This window comes from Bubalus bubalis, chromosome 4 (assembly GCF_019923935.1).
Source record: "Bubalus bubalis isolate 160015118507 breed Murrah chromosome 4, NDDB_SH_1, whole genome shotgun sequence".
NCBI lineage: Eukaryota > Metazoa > Chordata > Mammalia > Artiodactyla > Bovidae > Bubalus > Bubalus bubalis.
In genome coordinates, this window is record NC_059160.1 from 79,831,363 (window position 1) to 79,851,743 (window position 20,381).

At 35.3% G+C, this 20,381-nt stretch overlaps 1 protein-coding gene across 1 annotated transcript in view; it reads left to right on the forward strand.

Annotated features, from left to right (window-relative positions):
• Positions 1–3,514: 3,514 nt before the first annotated feature.
• Positions 3,515–20,381, forward strand: part of MUC19 (mucin 19, oligomeric) — a 92,879-nt gene continuing 76,012 nt past the window's right edge. Inside the window, 11 exon segments of the mRNA XM_045165516.1 lie at positions 3,515–3,644; positions 4,578–4,715; positions 11,956–12,048; positions 12,672–12,843; positions 13,205–13,404; positions 14,057–14,250; positions 14,930–15,023; positions 15,026–15,101; positions 15,189–15,238; positions 16,936–16,986; positions 18,400–18,459. Of these exon segments, the coding sequence (XP_045021451.1) occupies positions 3,515–3,644; positions 4,578–4,715; positions 11,956–12,048; positions 12,672–12,843; positions 13,205–13,404; positions 14,057–14,250; positions 14,930–15,023; positions 15,026–15,101; positions 15,189–15,238; positions 16,936–16,986; positions 18,400–18,459 (1,258 nt within the window).

Here is a 20,381-nt window from a genome sequence, read left to right on the forward strand (position 1 = left end):
TCTAATTCATTGCTTATTAACACATTAACCAGGAAATGTTTAGGGAAAATCGAGTGAAATATAGATCAGAAAATAAACTTCATGTTAGCAGCTCTAAAACATTTAGCTAGTATGAAAATATATAAAGTATTGGTTAATATTAATGTGTGAATTTAATTTATTTGGCTACATGTGTTCCCAAGAATGTGCTGACAATGAAACTTTTAAGTATATTGATAGGTAAATATACTACATATATCTATATAGATGAGATTTGTTAAATAAGAAAGATCAAAATAATAAATTAATATTGAAATAACAGTGATTAGATATGAAAAGCAGATTGCTTATATTGAATTTACAAGAAGAATGGAAATGATAGAATTATTCTGATTGCTTTAAAATATATGCTATATAGAAGTATAAAATGATCTAACTGTTGTCACTTTTTTTTTTTTAATAGATGGGGAAGCCCTATTTTATAGGCTAAACTCAGGTCAGTATCTTTCAGAAATTGATCTTCACTTTTAGATAACAAGGTGTATTCTGAGCCCACTTTTGGAACACACAAAAAATTTTCCAGCTATATTAAGATATAATTGACCTAAGTTTAAGGTATACAATGTGATGGATGATTTGGTGTACATATATTTTTAAAATGACTACCACAATAAAGTTACTTGACACCTCTATTGCCTCACACAGTTATTTTGTATGTGTATCTGTGTGTGTGACTTGAAAATTTAAGATCTATTCTCTTAGCACCTTTAAAGTACATGATGCAAAATGGTTAACTGTAGTCGGGATGCTATACATTGAATCCCCAGAACTTATTTATCTCATAATTAGAAGTTTGTATTTTCATCACTCCCATTCTCAATCTCCTGGAAATCACCATTCTACTCTTTTTCTATGAGTTAGATACTTTTCGATTCCACATAAAAAGGAAATTGTATAATATTTGTCTTTTTCTGACTTATTTCACTTAACGTAGTTGTTACAGAGTTCAAGCTCATACTGCTCACTTCATGACAGGCTAATGAATCAAGAAATGAGTTGTTGGGGCAAGGAACAAGTTTATTCAGAAAGCTAGCAAACTGAGAAGGTAGACTCATGCCCCAAAGAACCATCTTGAACCATCTTGCCTGAATTAGAATTCAGGCCTCTTTTATACTAAAAGTATGTGTGTAGAGGGAGGTGGGGGGTTAGTAAATCAAATTATTTCCTGGTTCCTATTAGTCTCTGGAGGGAATCTTCCTGCAGTCATTCATAGCTGGTCCTGGTTAGGATGTTTCCCGTGAGCTAAGCAAAAGTATTTTAGCTTAATGCACATTACCTGGGAGGCATGGCTCCCAGAGATAGGTAATTATGTGTAATTTAAACTTACAAATCATTAACTTAGATACAAAAGATTCTTTCCTATTACATAATGCCTTCAAGGTCCATCCATGTAGCCATGAATGGTAGGATTTTCTTTTTTTATGGCTGAACAGTATTCTATTGTATGTAATATATATCACTTTCTTTAGCTGTCCATCTGTTGATGGGCACTTATTTTGTTTCCATGTCTTGGCTGTTGTGAATAGTTATGCACTGAATATGGGAGTGAAGATATCTCTCTGAGATGGTGATTTTATTTCCTTTGGATCCATAATCAAGTGGAATTAATAGGTCATATGGTAGTGCTATTTTTATTTTGTTTGAGGAACCTCCATACTGTTCTTCATAATAGCTGTACCAATTTACATTCTCATCAACATGGAATACAGAAAATTGATATATTTAATTTTCATACATACTTGATTTTGTTATTGAATTATGAGTACTCTTCACTGTTTATCTCACAATTGTAAGCTACTCAAGGGTGAGATTTTGATCTATGGGTGCAATGACACTCAGTATATATGTTTTGAATGAATAAAATAATTAAGGATCATTGATAAATATATGTTCTACATATAAAAGTTTTCTATGTGAGGGTAACCAAATTCTCTGAAAGGTAAACTTATTGAAATCAACCACAGATAGCCTATCTTCATACCCAAGAAGAAATGGAACTTCTGAACACAGATTAACCTTATTTCGAGGACATAAAAATGAATGTGAATTATATTAAATACCATGGAATGTTGCCCTTGGGATTTACTGATATGTGCATGACAGTTGGGCTCTACTCTGGAGATAGTTTCCAAGTTTCTATGTTTGTTCTTAATTTGCCTTTCTTTCTCCTGACTCATGTTGAATATCTAGTTTTATGTTTTTATAGGATCATTACATCTGCTTTTAACACTCAGTTTTAGTTCCTACTTACTGCCTTCAGTTTCCTGTGACGAAAGCACCTTTGATCCCAGCTCATTATCCTTGTATATGTTGTAATAGTGTGTATTCTGTGTGAGACCCCAGAATTTTTTTTCGAGAAGGGAAAAGTTCATGCATGGTTCTTTGACATCTTTATTTGTGGCAAGAGGATTTGGGGATGACTCTTAATTGCAACCTACATTTCAGATAGAATTTTCCAGATATTAAACCTATATGGGGAATGTTATTGTATAATTTTTCTTTAGAGACAAATAGTCCCCAAACATATCTGTAAACCATTTTTTCTTATCTTTTGGCTAAATGTGTGTGTGTGTGTGTGTGCGTGTGTAACTATGTACAATTTAGTTTTGGCAACAATTTATCAAAACACATAGGAAGCCCTTTATCTTTTAACTGGCTTTATTTGATGTTGGTTTTAGTTCATGCCCTTGGCTCAGTAGTAAAGAGTGTGAAAGTCGCTCGGTTATGTCTGACTCATTGCGACCCCAAGGACTATACAGTCCATGGAATTCTCCAGGCCAGAGTACTGGAGTGGGTAGCTGTTCCTTTCTCTAGGGTATCTTCCCAACCCAGGGATCGAACCCAGGTCTCCCACTTTGCAGGAGGATTCTTTATCAGCTGAACCACCAGGGAAGCCCGCCTGATAATGCAGGAGATGCAGGTTTGATCCCTGGTTTGGGGAGATCCCCTGGAGGAGGGAGGGTGTGGCAACTGCTCCCAGTTTTCTTGCCTGGAGAATCCCCATGGACAGAGGAGCCTGGTGGACTACAATCCATGGGGTTGCAAAAAGTCAGGCACAGCTGAGCAACTGAGCACAGCACACATACTTACTATGGCTTGACAAGCTTGCTATTTATTTAAAGTTCATCTTGATTCATAATAATAGCAATGCTGGAACTATCTGTAAGTTGTATATATTTGAATTTCAGTATACAGCTGTAAAATAAAAATTGTACTCATTTGATTCACATTAATTAATTTTAGTTTATACATTATTTCTGTTACATGAAAAACTTTAAAACATCTACATTTTGCCAATAGAATAATAATTAATGCTTTGAAACACCTTTTCAGTCATCTAAGAATTATGTTTTGTTGTGCCCTAATTCATGCATCTAGACTGACTCTATTAGCTGGTTGGAGGACTGGTATAGCCATTTCCTTTGTGGAGCTGGTCTAGAGGGGTGTTAAGATACTATGGTCAGCAGATGTGGGAATGTCTCACAGCACAAGCATTGGCTGCAATCAAGATTCACTTTCTATTGGCAAATCTATCAAAAAAGGTACTAATGACAGCAATTCTCTCTCTTTTTCTTCAGATGACAAAATAGCTGAAAGAAAATCAGGTAAATTACTTTGTTTTCTTTTCTTACGCTATTTGTGCTAAATAACAATAGAGTGGAACTGCTTTTCTTTGGAGACAAGACATGTCTTCCATGGAAAAATCGTTAAAACACTTGAAATATTTCTTATTAATACAAACATACCATAGTGTGTTCTAATATAATCTGGGACAACTGTTTTAATACCTAGTCAGTACTGATGAAGGTAGTAACCTTTGAAATAGAAAACTGCTCTGGTTACTAGATTTATAAAAATCTCTTAAACCTATGAGAAAAATGTGAATGTAGATTAAGGTATACATACCACATATAAGATGTGATACATACAACAAACATACTGGCCATTACTACTAGTGACCCCAGTGGCATTATATTTCTGAGAAAGTTTTACATAATAAAATATGAGAAGGATAAAATAGTAGAAACAAATATGGCACACTGGCTAAGATATAAGGCTGTTCATTTCAATAACAGAATGAATAAATTCAGAAGAAACATTTGTCTAACAAAATGAAGGATCTAATATATCTGTGGCGTTAAACTCAGGAGAGATATGATGAATATAGTGCACACTTCCCATGAATTAAATATGTGAAATATAATGAGAGGAAATGGCAACCCACTCCAGTATTCTTGCCTGGGAAAATCCCATGGACAGAGGAGCTTGGTGTGCTACAGTCTATGGGGTTGCAGGGTCAGATGCAACTGAGTGACTGAGCATGCACACATACATTATAAAGCAGATATTTTTCATCCTCGCTTATTATATGTGTGCCCAGGGCCCTGTTGTTCCAATCCCTCTACCAGAATCTTCATGGGCATCTCTCTCAAGATTATTTGAGGCATAGTATGATCTACAATGGAGGAGGGAAGATGAAACTGGCTCTGGGTTAGCATATACCCTTGACCCTGTGTCTGTATTCTTTGACCTCTAAGGAGGACCATGGCTCAAGGAAGGCCAGAGTAAAACTTGTGTGGCTAGAGAGAGTAGAAACCCCCTCTCTAAGAGAGGTATTGACAAAGGGCATTCTGATTGCAAGTCTGGGAGTCCAGATGGGTCTGACTCAAAAGTTCGTAAATTTCCCACTGTACTGAATATGGCTTTATTTCTTTCTGCTTTGCCATCAAACTAAGATATTTAGATTTCAAGATGCAGTTATAAAAGTACATGGAAGTGAAGAAAGACAATGAGAGAGAGAGAGAAGATAAAAGAGGAAGGGAGAAGAGTGTATAGTCAAGTGGGACAGGTTTAGGGCAAGTTGAGAAAAAAACGCTGTATATGGAGAAGTGTTGTAAAAGTTATAGTATTTTGAGGGTTACTTAATAACATAATAATATAAATTGGCTGTAATCTAAGCACTCTTGAGTTCATCTTAAACCAAACACTATTAAGTGATTATTATAATTTCATTATGTCTTAAATGTTAAGGATCTCTTCCTCCAACTAAATAGTAGACTAAATCATTGCTAGTCTCAAAAATTTAATATTTTATTTCTGGATAATGTTTGCTATAGAAAAATATATTTACTAGAAACATGCAAAATGGTTAAGTCCAAAAATCGGAGTTGGGGAAATGTAATTAAATACAAAATCTTTTGCCACTGCAGAAAACCTCTTCACAAAAGCAGAAGAGAAAGAAAGCAGTTTTATTATTGAATAAGGATTAAACCTGAGTGTGATACACATCACAGACAATCATCTGGAGAGATTGAAAGAACAGAAAGAAATATTTCTCTTTTATACAGCCAGGAAGATAAAACCCACTACATACATGTCCTTAAGATGAACAATGACTTGTCCTCAAACAAGAGCAATTGGCATCACCAATCATCACACACGATTTGTCCTAAGTTTGCTTGGTAGTTACGTAGCCACCTGTGTTTGCTAGTTGCCTTTATAAGAAAAAATACTTTCTTGTATCTTTAAAATCATAAAGGAGGGAAGTTTGCACTTGGAGTCAGACACCAGCTGAAGTTATGTTCATATCACCCAGGACACAGGGGAGCTCTCTCCCTTGATGATAGCATTTCAAAAAGATAGTCACCAATCCCTTAAGGAAACATTACTGAGTTGCTTACATAACCTTTAAAAAGATGAAAAAACATATTAAAGAGGTAGAGAAAGGAAGGGAGTTTAAGTTTTCTAAAGTAAATGATCTAAAAAAGAGGGGAGTCTCTCTTCCCTTATTGTCAACAGAGAGAATTAAGTTTCTTACTATTATTTGTATTTGCTGTTACATAGTCTTTAAGTTCTGCTTACAAGTCATGCATTTTATTATCTAATCAGTGACCAAAATGCATGTCTTCCATGAATTTACAATAATATTGTAGTTATTAAGGCATTACTAATTCTAAAGTTCTTCAATTTTATTACAGAGATTAGAAAAAAAAACAGAAATGGTATAGAAAGCACAGTATATTAATACCTCAATAATACCTTATATTATACAGTATATATTACCTTAACAAAAGGCCTTTGTTGATTAATGTATTTATTAAATAAATATTAACTGAGTATCCTCTATGGTTCAAGCACATTTCAAGACATCTGGAATACCTCAGTGAATAAAACAGGCAAAAAATCTTAAGTTTATACAGCTTAAATCTAGAAGACAGTTCATAAGCAATAAACATTATAAGTAGTAAAATGGTATATACAAGGTGATAAAATCTATGGAATAAGTTAGAGTCATATAATGATAATTAGGAGGATTAAAATGGGGGGTGCAACTTTACATTGTCAGAGTATACCTCATTGAAATGGCATTTACACTAGCTCTTGAAGGAGTCGAGCAAATGTTAATTTATGAGTAAACGTTTTCATCTTTCTTCTTTGCAGAAATACAGAAAAGAGAATCAGGTATGTTATTTTAATTTTACAAGCTGTTACTAAACCAAGGACAGCGTGAATTCAACATGGTAGAGTATTATGATGGGAGAAGGTTGACCACTGGAACTCGGAGCTTAGTACTGGAGAAGGAAGCAGATGGGGAGGTTTCTGCCCTGTCCATGAGAGGAAGAATTTCTAGTACATATCAATTAAATCTTTACAACTTTATTCATCTATTTCTTGAGGTCTTACCACTATGACAAAAAGATATGGACATGGTAATTAAATTAATAAGGGGTGTATGTCATTCCCAGCAGCACCAGAATAAAGGTGCTTACAGCAAATAATATATGGCTTTTCATAGTATTGTAATCTAGTCACATTTATTGTGTCAGCAATACTGTTTTCATATAAAAATGTCTGTTATTCACAGTAAGTCCCTTTTTGCACAGTAGTTCATCCTTTGGTGACTTAAACAGAAGAAAGAAATCCCTTGTTTGGTTCACTCTTTAACATTGGATTTAGCATTCAAGGAACTGCTGCAGACAGGTCAGAGAACTTTGGGCGGTTAATAGTTTAGAGTCAAAAGACATTCCAGCAGGTACTGTTGGAGAAAAATACTGACCTAGAAGTACTTTTTCCCAGTTGGGATAATCTAATAATCTTTGTTTCATTTGTAGCATATGGCCCTAAAGACACTAAATCCAGTGCCAATGAGAGTAATGTATTCTGTTTTAAGAGAATCTTGGCAAAGTTTACATTAAATTCTTCCTGATGATTTTTATTTTCTTAAACTATCTTTCTTAGTATTATCGTGATGATCAATCATTTTTATAATTGTAAACTAATAATTTAAAATGCTTCCTGGACCCATTTTTAGTGCAAACTCTCATGGTTTGGGCTCCTCTGATGGCTTAGTGATGAAGAATCTGCCTGCAACGCATAAGACGCATTTCCATTCCTGGGTCGGGAAGATCCCCTGGAGGAGGAAATGGCAACCCACTCCAGTATTCTTGCCTGGAAAATTCCACAGAGAATCGTGGTGCGTTATAGTCCATGGAGTCGTAAAGTTGGATACGACGGAGCGCACACTCATGCGCGCGTAAGCGCGCGCGCGCACACACACACACACACACACACACACACTCATGTTTCTGTCTGCAACCACAATCCATTTTCAATACCAAGATTCCTCGTGAAATTACATACTCAATTTGCCAAATAATAATGTTATAAAGTAGGGTTCTTAGGCAGTTTGTGGCCTTCAATTTTGGTTTGATCAGAAACAAATTTAATTTCTTTAAGTTAGGCATGTGTTTTCTGATTCAATACACTTCTTCCTTCTGGCTGATTCAAACTATTACTTTGCTTACCTGGTCCCTGAAGTTTCTATAGTTTGTATCTCTGCAAAAGTCACGAAGAAGGAGATCCAGTGAAGAAAATAACTTCAATATTTTATATTAAAATTTCATATTTGAGTCCAGGTGGTGATAACTAAAAAGGGAATAGCAGTTTTAGGTGTAGGGCTGTGGTTGAAATATCCACAGGAAAGACACAAACATTTCCTGTCTGTCCATTCATCTGTTTTGGGATTGACAAACTCAATATGACTAATAAGTCAACATAGAAATTTGCTCTTGTTTACAACACTGAGGTGTGAATTGTTTGCTCATGTTCTATAGAACACATTGAAACTTAATCTTAAATGAACTCTGAAGCCAGTGCATCACTTTTCTTATGGAATTCTCTCAAACCTCATGGTAAATTGGCTGCCATACCCACCTCTGATTATACTGTGTGTAATTACATATGGAAAGATATGTGGAGGGGAAGGGATGATACATTCAAAATAATAATGAAGACCTAGTTCAAGCAGTGAGTGTAGATTAATTTCTTTTACACTATGAATGAATGCAACTTTTCTCTGATAATGATTATTTTTGTATGGTAAAGAAAACCAGCTCAGCATGTAGTCTTGCCAACAGTGTCTCTGGTGGTACAGAACTTGGTGGCACTGCTTCAGATAAAAATAGAATTTGCTGGGGTGCATCTGGCCAAAATGGATTTTTTGTGAATTCAGTAAATGGATTAGCTGGCTCTAATTTTGCTGCAAGTGAAACAGAAATCTAGGTTGTTTCTTAGTTTCTTCTTTGACAGAAAAAGCAATCAATTAGCAAAGCAGGAATTGATGGTTATTTTTGACCAAATCTGATTTAGTGTTAGAGGAATTCATGGGAGAGATTTTTATTATTTTTTTTGTTTTGTCTGGGTTTTTTTTAATATAAATTTATTTTATTTTAATTGGAGGCTAATTACTTTACAACATTGTATTGGTTTTGCCATACATTGACATGAATCCGCCACGGGTATACATGTGTTCCCCATCCTGAACCCCCTCCCATCTCCCTCTCCATCCCATTTCTCTGGGTCATCCCAGTGCACCAGGCCCGAGCATCCTGTATCATGCATCGAAACTGGACTGGCAATTTGTTTCACATATGATAATATACATGTTTCAAAGCCATTCTCCCAAATCATCCCACCCTTGCCGTCTCCCACAGAGTCCAAAATATTGTTCTATACATCTGTGTCTCTTTGCTGTCTCACATACAGGGTTATTGTTACCATCTTTCTAAATTCCATATATATGCGTTAGTATACTGTATTGGTGTTTTTCTTTCTGGCTTACTTCACTCTGTATAATAGGCTCCAGTTTCATCCACCTCATTAGAACTGATTCAAATGCATTCTTTTTAATGGCTGAGTAATACTCCATCGTGTGTATGTACCACAGCTTTCTTATCCATTCATCTGCTGATGGACATCTAGGTTGCTTCCATGTCCTGGCTATTATAAACAGTGCTGCAATGAACATTGGGGTACACGTGTCTCTTTCAATTCTGATTTCCTCGGGTGTGTATGCCCAAAAGTGGGATTGCTGGATCATAAGGCAGTTCTATTAACAGTTTTTTAAGGAATTTCCACAGTGTTCTCCATAGTGGCTGTACTAGTTTGCATTCCCACCAACATTGTAAGAGGGTTCCCTTTTCTCCACACCCTCTCCAGCATTTATTGCTTGTACACTTTTGGATAGTAGCCATTCTGACCGGCATGAAATGGTACCTCATTGTGGTTTTGATTTGCATTTCTCTGATAATGAGTGATATTGAGAATCTTTTCATGTGTTTGTTAGCCATCTGTATGTCTTCTTTGGAGAAATGTCTGTTTATTTCTTTGGCCCATTTTTTGATTGGGTCATTTATTTTTCTGGAAATGAGCTGCAGGAGCTGCTTGTCCATTTTTGAGATTAATTCTTTGTCAGTTGCTTTGCTTGCTATTATTCTTAAGGCTGTCTTTTCACCTTGCTCATAGTTTCCTTCGTTGTGCAAAAGCTTTTAAGTTTAATTAGGTCCCATTTGTATATTTTTTGCTTTTATTTCCATTACTCTGGGAGGTGGGTCATAGAGGATCCTGCTGTGATTTATGTCGGAAAGTGTTTTGCCTATGTTTTCCTCTAGGAGTTTTATACTTTCTGGTCTTACATTTAGATCTTTCATCTATTTTGAGTTTATTTTTGTGTGTGATATTAGAAAGTGTTCTAATTTCATTCTTTTACAAGTGGTTGACCAGATTTCCCAGCACCACTTGTTAAAGAGATTGTCTTTTCTCCTTTGTATATTCTTGCCTCCTTTGTCAAAGATAAGGTGTCCATAGGTGCGTGGATTTATCTCTGGGCTTTCTATTTTGTTCCATTGATCTATATTTCTGTCTTTGTGCCAGTACTACACTGTCTTGATGACTCTAGCTTTGTAGTATAGTCTGAGGTCAGGTAGATTGATTCCTCCAGTTCCATTCTTCTTTCTCAAGATTGCTTTGGCTTTTCAAGGTTTTCTGTATTTCCATACAAATTGTGAAATTATTTGTTGTAGTTCTCTGAAAAATACTGTTGGTAGCTTGATAAGGATTGCCCTGAGTATATAGATTGCTTTGGGTAGTATACTCATTTTCACTATAATTATTTTTTCGATCCAAGAACATGGTATATTTCTTCATCTATTTGTGTCCTCTTTGATTTCTTTCACCAGTGTTTTATAGTTTTCTATATATAGGTCTTGGAGAAGGCAATGTCACCCCACTCCAGTACTCTTGCCTGGAAAATCCCATGGATGGAGGAGCCTGGTGGGCTGCAGTCCTTGGGGTCACACAGAGTCAGGCACGACTGAAGCAACTTAGCAGCAGCAGCAGCATATATAGGTCTTTTGTTTTTTTAGGTAGACATATTCCTAAGTATTTTATTCTTTTTGTTGCAATGCTGAATGGAATTGTTTCCTTAATTTCTCTTTCTATTTTCTCATTATTAGTGTATAGGAATGCAAGGGATTTCTGTGTGTTGATTTTATATCCTACAACTTTACTATATTCATTGATTAGCTCTAGTAATTTTCCGGTGGAGTCTTAGGGTTTTCTATGTATAGGATCATGTCATCTGCAAACAGTGAGAGTTTTACTTCTTCTTTTCCAATTTAGATTCCTTTTATTTATTTTTCTGCTCTGATTGCTGTGGCCCAAACTTCCAAAACTATGTTGAATAGTAGTGGTGAAAGTGGGCACCCTTGTTCCTGACTTTAAGGGAAAAGCTTTCAATTTTTCACCATTGAGGATAATGTTTGCTGTGGGTTTGTCATATATAGCTTTTATTATATTGAGGTATGTTCCTTCTATTCCTGCTTTCTGGAGGGTTTTTATTATAAATAGATGTTGAATTTTGTCAAAGGCTTTCTCTTAATCTATTGAGATAATCATATGGCTTTTATTCTTCAATTTGTTAATGTGGTGTATTATATTGATTGATTTGTGGATATTGAAGAATCCTTGCATCCCTGGAATAAAGCCCACTTGGTCATGATGTATGATCTTTTTGATGTGTTGTTGGATTCTGATTGCTAGAATTTTGTTAAGGATTTTTGCATCTATGTTCATCAGTGATATTGGCCTTTTCTTGTCACATCTTTGTCAGGTTTTGGTATTAGGGTGATGGTGGCCTCATAGAATGAGTTTGGGAGTTTACCTTCCTCTGCAATTTTCTGAAAGAGTTTGAGTAAGATAGGTGTTAGCTCTTCTCTAAATTTTTGGTAGAATTCAGCTGTGAAGCCATCTGGACCTGGGCTTTTGTTTGCTCGAAGATTTCTGATTACAGTTTCAATTTCCGTGCTTAGATTTTTAAACTACGTTTGATTCTTAAAGGATCTGTGCTTTCATCAAGAGAAATCAATTTAAACATTTTAGTGAAGAGGCAAGTGGAATGAATGCTTTTATGAAGTGGCTTGGACCTGGAATGAAGAAATACAGTTTCTATATAGTCTTTCCTATGAACCTTTTGTGGACTTTGGGAAAGCCACTTAAACTCTCTTGTTTCCAAGTTTTGTCACAAGAAACAAAAACTTTTTGGTCTCATGTTTTTGTATGATTTTTTGAATTTTTAAGTTCTATTACTCATATTTGAACTGATTGTCCTGAAAGGAATGTCAGAATGTTTGAAACTGTCAAATGTGTATATCTATGGTCAAGAATTAGAAGGTTAGATAAGCAAAACAAAAGTGCTAAATTTTGTTACAGTAATTTTTATTTCAAAATGCTGTTCAATATTGTTTTATATTATATTTTCAATAGTCAAAAGTTATAGATAAATATCAATTTATATTTGGAAATTAAAGTCATTGACATAACTGAGGTTCATTAAAGTACAGTAAATATAGATATTTTTTGTGTCAGAGCAAATTATCTTAAAAGATGTGGAAACTGATGGAAATAGAATGAATGGTAAGAAGTTTGTTCATAAATCCATGGGCTTTGGCTCTCTCTTTAATAACATGTATTCTGATTCAGACTTCATTAAGAAAAAACATAAATGATTTATATCCTTTGTTTATTTCTCCTGGTAACAGTTTAAGATTCCATTTAGTTTTCCATTTTCTTTTTGATTTTTGGACTTGATGGTAAAAAAGAGGGTTAAATTGGATTTAGTCTTGATGATTCTGGTTCATGTGGAGTTGGTGTCAGTGGTCTTAAAAAAATAGGAACATTGGAAAATCAAGTTCTGGTGATCTAAATATTATTATTTAGGTTTTGTGTATAAAAAGTATTGATTCATAAGTTGTATTTAAATATTCCCTGGTGACAGTCTCTTTTTTTAACTTCAGCAGACAGCACTAGCATAGGAAGAGGGGCTAAATTTAGTAGCCATGCCTCTGGAAATTTAGCATTTGGTTTGGGGACATCTGGTCAAAAGGAATTGGAAATCAGTAGAGCTGACTGGAGTGAAATTAGCAGTAAGGGATCTGCTGGGGGTAAATCCATAGATTTTGGATGCCTGTGACTTAGGTATTCCAACTGAGACTCATTCCAGAAAAATTGTAAATTGGTTAAATTAATTAATTGGTTAAAATACATTTGAATACCTCTGTTGGTGATAACTCTGGGAATTTGGATTCCAGTTTAGGTCAACAGGGTTTTGGAATCAATGAACTTGGTGGGGGTAGTTTGAGTGGCAGTACGTCTGTTGGGGCTGGATTTAAAGGCTTTGGTTCTGTTGTCATTAGCTGACAACAGTATTAGTCATTAGTCTGCTGTCATTAGTATTCCAATAAAGACTCATTCTGGAAAATTTTAGGTTAATTAAATTAAGTAGTGGAAACACTTTTCTTTAAATTTCACAACAACCTAATTAACAAAGGTTAAATTTTCATAACATTTTGATTTTTTCATCAGTTGAAACAGAGTCTTTTGGTTGGGAAGTTGGAGCTGGAAGAGGCAATGCTGCATTTGCTTTTGGAGCATCTGGTTCGAGTTCATTTGGTGACAGCAGCTTTAGTAGCAAAACAGTTGAAGGAGATCAAGTGGCTAGGTCTGGAAGATCCATTTCCAGTGATCTAGGTATTGATATATCATTATTGTGCATGCAAGTTTCTGAATCATATGCTCTGTGACAATCATTTTGTATTCTACAGGTGACACCGGTTTGAGAAGTGGTGATACCTTAGTTGGTGATAGCTCTGGAAATTTGGAAACTGGCTTAGGGTCTTTTGGTCAACAGGGATTGAAAATCAATGAACTTGAAAGGGATAGCTTGAGTGGCACTGCATCTGTTGGGGCTGGATTTAAAGATCTTGAATCTGATGTTAGTAGCTCAGGTATTCCAATCAAGATTCATTCTGGAAAATTTTAAGTTAATTAAATTAAGTGGTGGAAACACTTTCATTTAAATAATATCTTACAATAAGTTAATTATTAAAGATTAAATTTTAATAAGATCTTGATTTGTTTTTTCATCAGTTGAAACAGGGTCTTTTGGTTGGGAAGTTGGAGCTGGAAGGGTCAATGCTGCATTTGATTTTGGAGCTTCCGGTTCAAGTTCATTTGGTGACAGTGACTTTAGTAGCAAAACAGTTGAAGGAAATCGAGTGGTTAGATCTGAAGGATCCATTTCTAGTGATCTAGGTATTGTTATCTCATTTTTGCATGTATAAATTTCTGAATCATAAAATATTCTCAATAAACTCTGTGACAACCATTTTATATTCTGCAGGTGACACCAGTTTGAGAAGTGTTAGTGCCAATGTTGGTGACAGGTCTGAAAATTTGGAATCCAATTTAGGGTCTTCTGGTCAACAGGGATTGGAAATCAATGAACTTGGAGGGGATGGCTTGAGTGGCAGTGCATCTGTTGAGGACGAACTCAAAGGCTTTGCCTCTGATGCCAGTAGTTCAGGTATCCTCTCAGTCTCCTTCCTGAGAAATCCAGTTGAGTTTCAAATATTTATTATATTGTTTAATAATATTTTGATTTTTTCTGCTAGCTCAAAAGTGTGAATCTTTTTATTTTGGACTTGAAGTAAAGAGTTTTGGAAAAAAGTTTCTGAATCATAACATTTATTAAATATATTCTGGTAGGAGTACTAGTGTAAGAAGTAGGGATGAACAAGTAGTGATAATTTTGGAAATTTGGGATTGATGCTTGACCTTTGGTGAAAAGGAATTTGGAGGCAGCAGATTGATAGAATGGGGTGGCAAAGTCCATTGGACCTGGATCCATGAATCTCAGGACCAATGCCCATGACTCGGACATTCTCCTAATCTGGATTTTTTCAGTAAAATTGAAATGCATTTCAAAATTTCATTATTTTTTAAAATAATAATTTTTCCACTAGAGGGAAGGATTTCTAGCTTTAGAAATGGAGAAAAGAAGGGCTGAACTCAATTTGGTTTTGGTGATTCTGATTCAGATTGATTTGGTGACAGTGATCATAGTGGTATAGACTGATAGAAATGGAATAGGTGGTTCTTTGGACTCTAGTTCTAGTGCTATAGGTTTTGATGGTTAATGTCTTTGCATGGAATAATTCTAAATCACGATATGCTTTGAAATAATTCTTTAGACCATCATTTTGTATTTGGAAAGAATGCAAGAAATGAGGCTGAATATTTTAGTGGCATTTCTGAAGATTCAGGATTCAGTTTGGAGTCATCTGACCAACAGGGATTTAGACTCAGTGAATTGGTGCGAATGGAAAGAGTAGTGGTAGATCTGCTGGGGCTGAATACTTGAGTCCTAGATCTGAAGTCAGTGGCTCAGATATCTTAACCTGGATTCTACTCCCAAGAAATCCAAATTAATTGCTTCCTTCTTTATTTCTTTAATCACATCTTGATTTTCCATTAGGAGGAAACATTTGGTCTTCTAATTCTGAAAGTGGTGAAGGAAACAAGGGTGAAGCTGGACTTGGTGTTGGTACCTCTGGACAAAACATATCTGATGAAACTGGCGTTAGTGGTACAGGTACCTGTGATGCTGGAAAAGATGTTATTGGATATGGTTCCCCTAACTTGAGAATTGAGGTTTATTTCTGTTAATTAAAAAGGCACGATTCTAACGTAAATTATAAAAAAAAAATAGTGAAAATCGTAACTTTTCTTAATAAAATATAAAAAGCAATGCAAAGTCCTAAAATGATGAAATATCTTTAGATGATATCAGATGAAAGTAATTTAATATTTTGGTCTAGAATGTGGAACTAGTTTTGTGGTTATGAATATATTGGTGTGAGATAGTTTTTGTTGCCTTTATGTGAAATTGATTTGGAGTTGCATAAGTGGAAGAGTGGCAGTTGATTTGTTGGGCTTGAACTTTGTATTTTGCATCTGGCCTTGATGGCTAAAGTATTTTTTAACAGGTCCATTCCTGAGAAGAGTAAATAAGATCCATCCTTTTTGAAAATCTCATAAAATTTATTATTTCCACTTAATGGAAGCATGAGATTAAATAGTATTGAAATTTGTGTTGCATATTGTTAAAGTAACACTTAATATGCTATGGGAACTATTTTGATGAAGTTAGCAGTGAGTATCTGAAAAATACAATTCATACTTAGAACTTAAATTTAGGATTAATACCTTTTTAAAAAATGAAATATAATTAGCAAAAAATATAGTGTGGTGTAGTAATGGTTGGTCTCAGTTAGAGCTGACTATTAATGAATTTGGTCATACAGAAATAATAATTTTATTTTGGGTTGTTCTTAATCTTTGGACACACATTTTGGGGTCAAAACTTCAGTGAAATTCAGATATTTGAATTTTTCATTCTTTATTGTCACTGATTTTGCTTAAGTACAGTTGATACAAATGGTTAAAGAGACACTGAAATTCTGAACCCCAGACCTGCTACCATTAGCCTAGGTATTCAAATTTATTAGATTTTGTTCCTGAGCAATGTACTAAGAGGTAATTATCTCTTATCATTCTATTGTGGAGTGGTTACCCATTTGAGATTTTTCTGCTATTTGGATGTCAGTTTTCAACTGCTTTCAATTTTCCAAATTAAGTGATAGACTTTTGTTAATTAATAGTCTCCCAAGTAGCATATCTAATGCTAGTAAATCTAGTGCTTTTGAAATGGCAGGTTCTGGATCTCCTGACATTAATGTCTCTTGACATTAGACATCTTGAGATTGAACATCTCAGTTCATCTAGATTAGTAATTTTAATACTTCCAGTTTCTATGAATGCTGAATCCTTTATGCACTTGACATTTTGGAATGGTACCTAGATTTCCCAAGTGTGAAAAAATTCACAGTGAGAGTAAGTTTGGTTGAAACTTGAAAAGCAGACTTGGAACTCTATCTATACAACCCTTTTCTCTTTACCTGAATAAGCTTTAAGCAACTGATCTGGAATAAATTGGTATCAGTTCATTTAGTAGTGAGGCTTATAATTTTGTTACTCCAGTAGATTGTTGAGTTGATAAAAATTTTTTTCTTATATAGCATCATGTGGCTCTAAGTCTGCTATCATCACCATTGATGAATTTAGATCTTTGAAATATATATCAGATCTTAAAATATACTTTTCATATTTTACCAAATAAAATTACAAACAGAAATGGCCTAATCATTTTGTATTAATTAGGTATCACAAGTTCATCTGACTACAGTACATCTGGACCATTCAGCACTCCAGGTAGTTTGATTTTTAATGTTCAGTTGTTTGTTTGTTTTTTTTTTTTCATTTTATTTTATTTTTAAACTTTACAAAATTGTATTAGTTTTGCCATATATCAAAATGAATCCGCCACAGGTATACATGTGTTCCCCATCCTGAACCCTCCTCCCTCCCCGTACCATCCCTCTGGGTCGTCCCAGTGCACTAGCCCCAAGCATCCAGTATCGTGCATTGAACCTGGACTGGCAACTCATTTCATACATGATATTTTACACGTTTCAATGCCATTCTCCCAAATCTTCCCACCTTCTCCCTCTCCCACAGAGTCCATAAGACTCTTCTATACATTAGTGTCTCTTTTGCTGTCTCATACACAGGGTTATTGTTACCATCTTTCTAAATTCCATATATATGCATTAGTATACTGTATTGGTGTTTTTCTTTCTGGCTTACTTCACTCTGTATAAGATGTTCTCTTGATTATTGATTTGCTGAACTTGATATTATTATGTGTTTCTCATGCAATATTGAATTTCTAACTGCTTATTCTCTTTGAATACCATAATTTAGATGACCAATTGGATATTTGAAACAAGTTTTGAATAAGAAACATTCAATTGTATCTTAACAGATCCTAAATAAAACAACACGACCTCCCATTTATCAATTTAGATAGAGTATTTAAAGGTTGATTTTATAAATAAATTCAGAATTTAATGTATTTTCGTCTAACTTGAGTTAGACGGCCTGTAATAAAGAGAAGTAGCCTCAAGATATACAATAAGTGGTATTGTGAAAAATATTTTAAAATTCTATCAAAGTATTCACTTTTTAAAATTGTTGCTATATTATGTTGCTTGCTTTTAGATCTTGCTCTAAGATTTCATGTGTTTACTTGGTCACATATAAAACAGTCAGTGCACTGGGAATAAAGGATTATGGGAAACCAAATTTCAAGTTTATGAATTTTTCCCTTTGATCAGGATAATTGATTTTTTAGTATATGGATAACTGAGTTACTAGTATTAGACAGTAGACTGGTTTAATAAATCTATCTTGGACCTGTTTGGGTAGTATTTTCCAATAAAAATAGGCCACCAAGTTCTACTTTTGAAGTTTAAAAAATAATTCTATAAGGGATGCAGCATATGTTATTAACTGTCCATGACCCAAAATGAATAAACTGTTAATGATGTCTGAACATACTGCAGCTGATTGCTACAAGAAAAAATATGGGCTTCAGAGATAACCATGCATATGAATTTGGCAAATCATAGCATCACAAGATGAAATTATATATTTAGGATAAAAAACCCATTTGATAGTCTTCAATACCAATTTTTAAATTCCCACGTAGAAGACCAAATATTCTATATATTTAAAGCCAATACATAGTAGAAATTTAAGTAATCTATTTATTATATTGAATAGAGAAAGGATCCCATATTCCAGAAGCAACGCCAAAATACTCAGAAACAAATGCAATTATTGGTAAGTAATAGATTTATTTCTAATTTGTATATGTATTTATATGTCCATCAGCCAGTTGCCGGGGTCCAGCCCCGGCTGATCCAGGGTATTCGAAGGAGAGACGGCTAGGCGAGGGTCAGGGAATAACTGCTTAATTACACTTTAATTAAGGATACAAAGAGTAATAGAATAAGGATAGCTCAGTAGGAAAATTCAGTGGAGAAAAGAAGCTGAAATAAGGATAGCTCAGTGAGGAAATTCAGTGGAGAAAAGCAGCTGAAATAAGGATAGCTCAGTAGGAAAATTCAGTGGAGAAAAGAAGCTGAGTGGCTTGGTTTACGCGGAAAATCAATATAACCCGTGACACCAGGTTAGCTCTGACCACGGAGGCCGCAGGCGCCCTCTCGAATAGCGGAAGGTGCCCCACCTTAGACACCTTTTCGAGTGGGTCTTAGAAGCCCAGGCAAATAAATGGTCGCAGAGGACATCCACGCTCCAGATGGACGCTCAGCCGGAAGTTAAAGGGAAGAATGACATGGGGAGACCAAGTTTCAGTGAACAAGGCCCGCACTTTATTTTCCAAAGTAGTTTTTATACCTTAAGTTATGCATAGAGGATAATGGGGGAAGGGGTAGAGTCATGCAGCAAGCCAGGCTTTTTTCCTGTAAACTTATCATATGCAAAAGTTCAGGTGATAGACATCATCTTCTGGCCCGGAGGCCTGTTAACATTTTAAGAAACTTATCTTTCTCTAAAGGTGATTATTCCAAAGTCAGGCGCCAGCCTTCCAAAAAGCATTGAACAAAGCTGCATTTTACATTTCTATACACCCATTATATCAATCAATACACTGCCAAGGACACAGTAGGTAAGGAGTATGGAGACTTAGCAGCAAACATTGGCCCAACAAGTGAAAAACCCTTTACCAATACAATTTCTAATCAATCTTTTAACTACTCAAAGGAATCTGTGTTTAGGCAGTTTAGAACATCTCCTGCCTCTCACAGTTGGGAGGCTCTGAACAATCACATGTGGCCGGAAAAACCTATTCAGGCAGGCTAGAGGATTTCCAAAGGAGTTTGTAGGTTAAACACTGTCACACCCAGGAATTATTAACTGGAGCTGTAAGCTAACTCTTTTTTCAGAGAGAGGTAGTGGGGGACAGCCCCCCGTAAAGTCAGAGGTGTAGGTGAAAGCACAAAGCAGAAAGTAGGCAGACTCTGGTTTTGGGGGTAGATGCTCGAGAATTTCCAGGGGGACTCCTGAGGCTCGATCCCGCCTTTGCGTATGCCGAGCCTCCTTCCTCATGACCTTTGTCATGGGCGGAGTGCCTCACGCTGGCTCTCGGCAGTGATAGGATTCCAGTTGAGCTATTCCAGATCCTGAAAGATGATGCTGTGGAAAGTGCTGCACTCAATATTCAATATGCACTCAATATGCAATATGCCGGCTCCCGGCAGCCAGTACCTAATGAGGTTTCCAAGTAAAGAAAATTTGAAACTAGTTTAAAAAATTTTCTAGTCATCTATCTGTTTTATACACCCAGACACACCATACATACAGATAAACATACACACACACACACACACACATATATACATACACATATATATGTATAGAAAGAATATACTTATTTACACTTATTTAATATTTTTTCACATTTTAATTAATTAAAAAAGTTTTAAATTGTGACACATCCAATATTAATGGTAACCCACTCAGACAACATTAGAAAGATTATCTCTATAAAAAGCCAAACAAACAAACAAACAGAACTCAGCCTCCCTCCATATATTCTCTCCCACAATAGAGATAATTTCCCTTTCCCATGGGGAAAAAAGATGCTTTTCTTCTTTTGTTTTAGCAGGAATAGCCAACTTTGGGTATTTCCAAGAATTCAGGTATTACTTTTAACACATTTTGCAGTATGTAGGAAAGAAAAT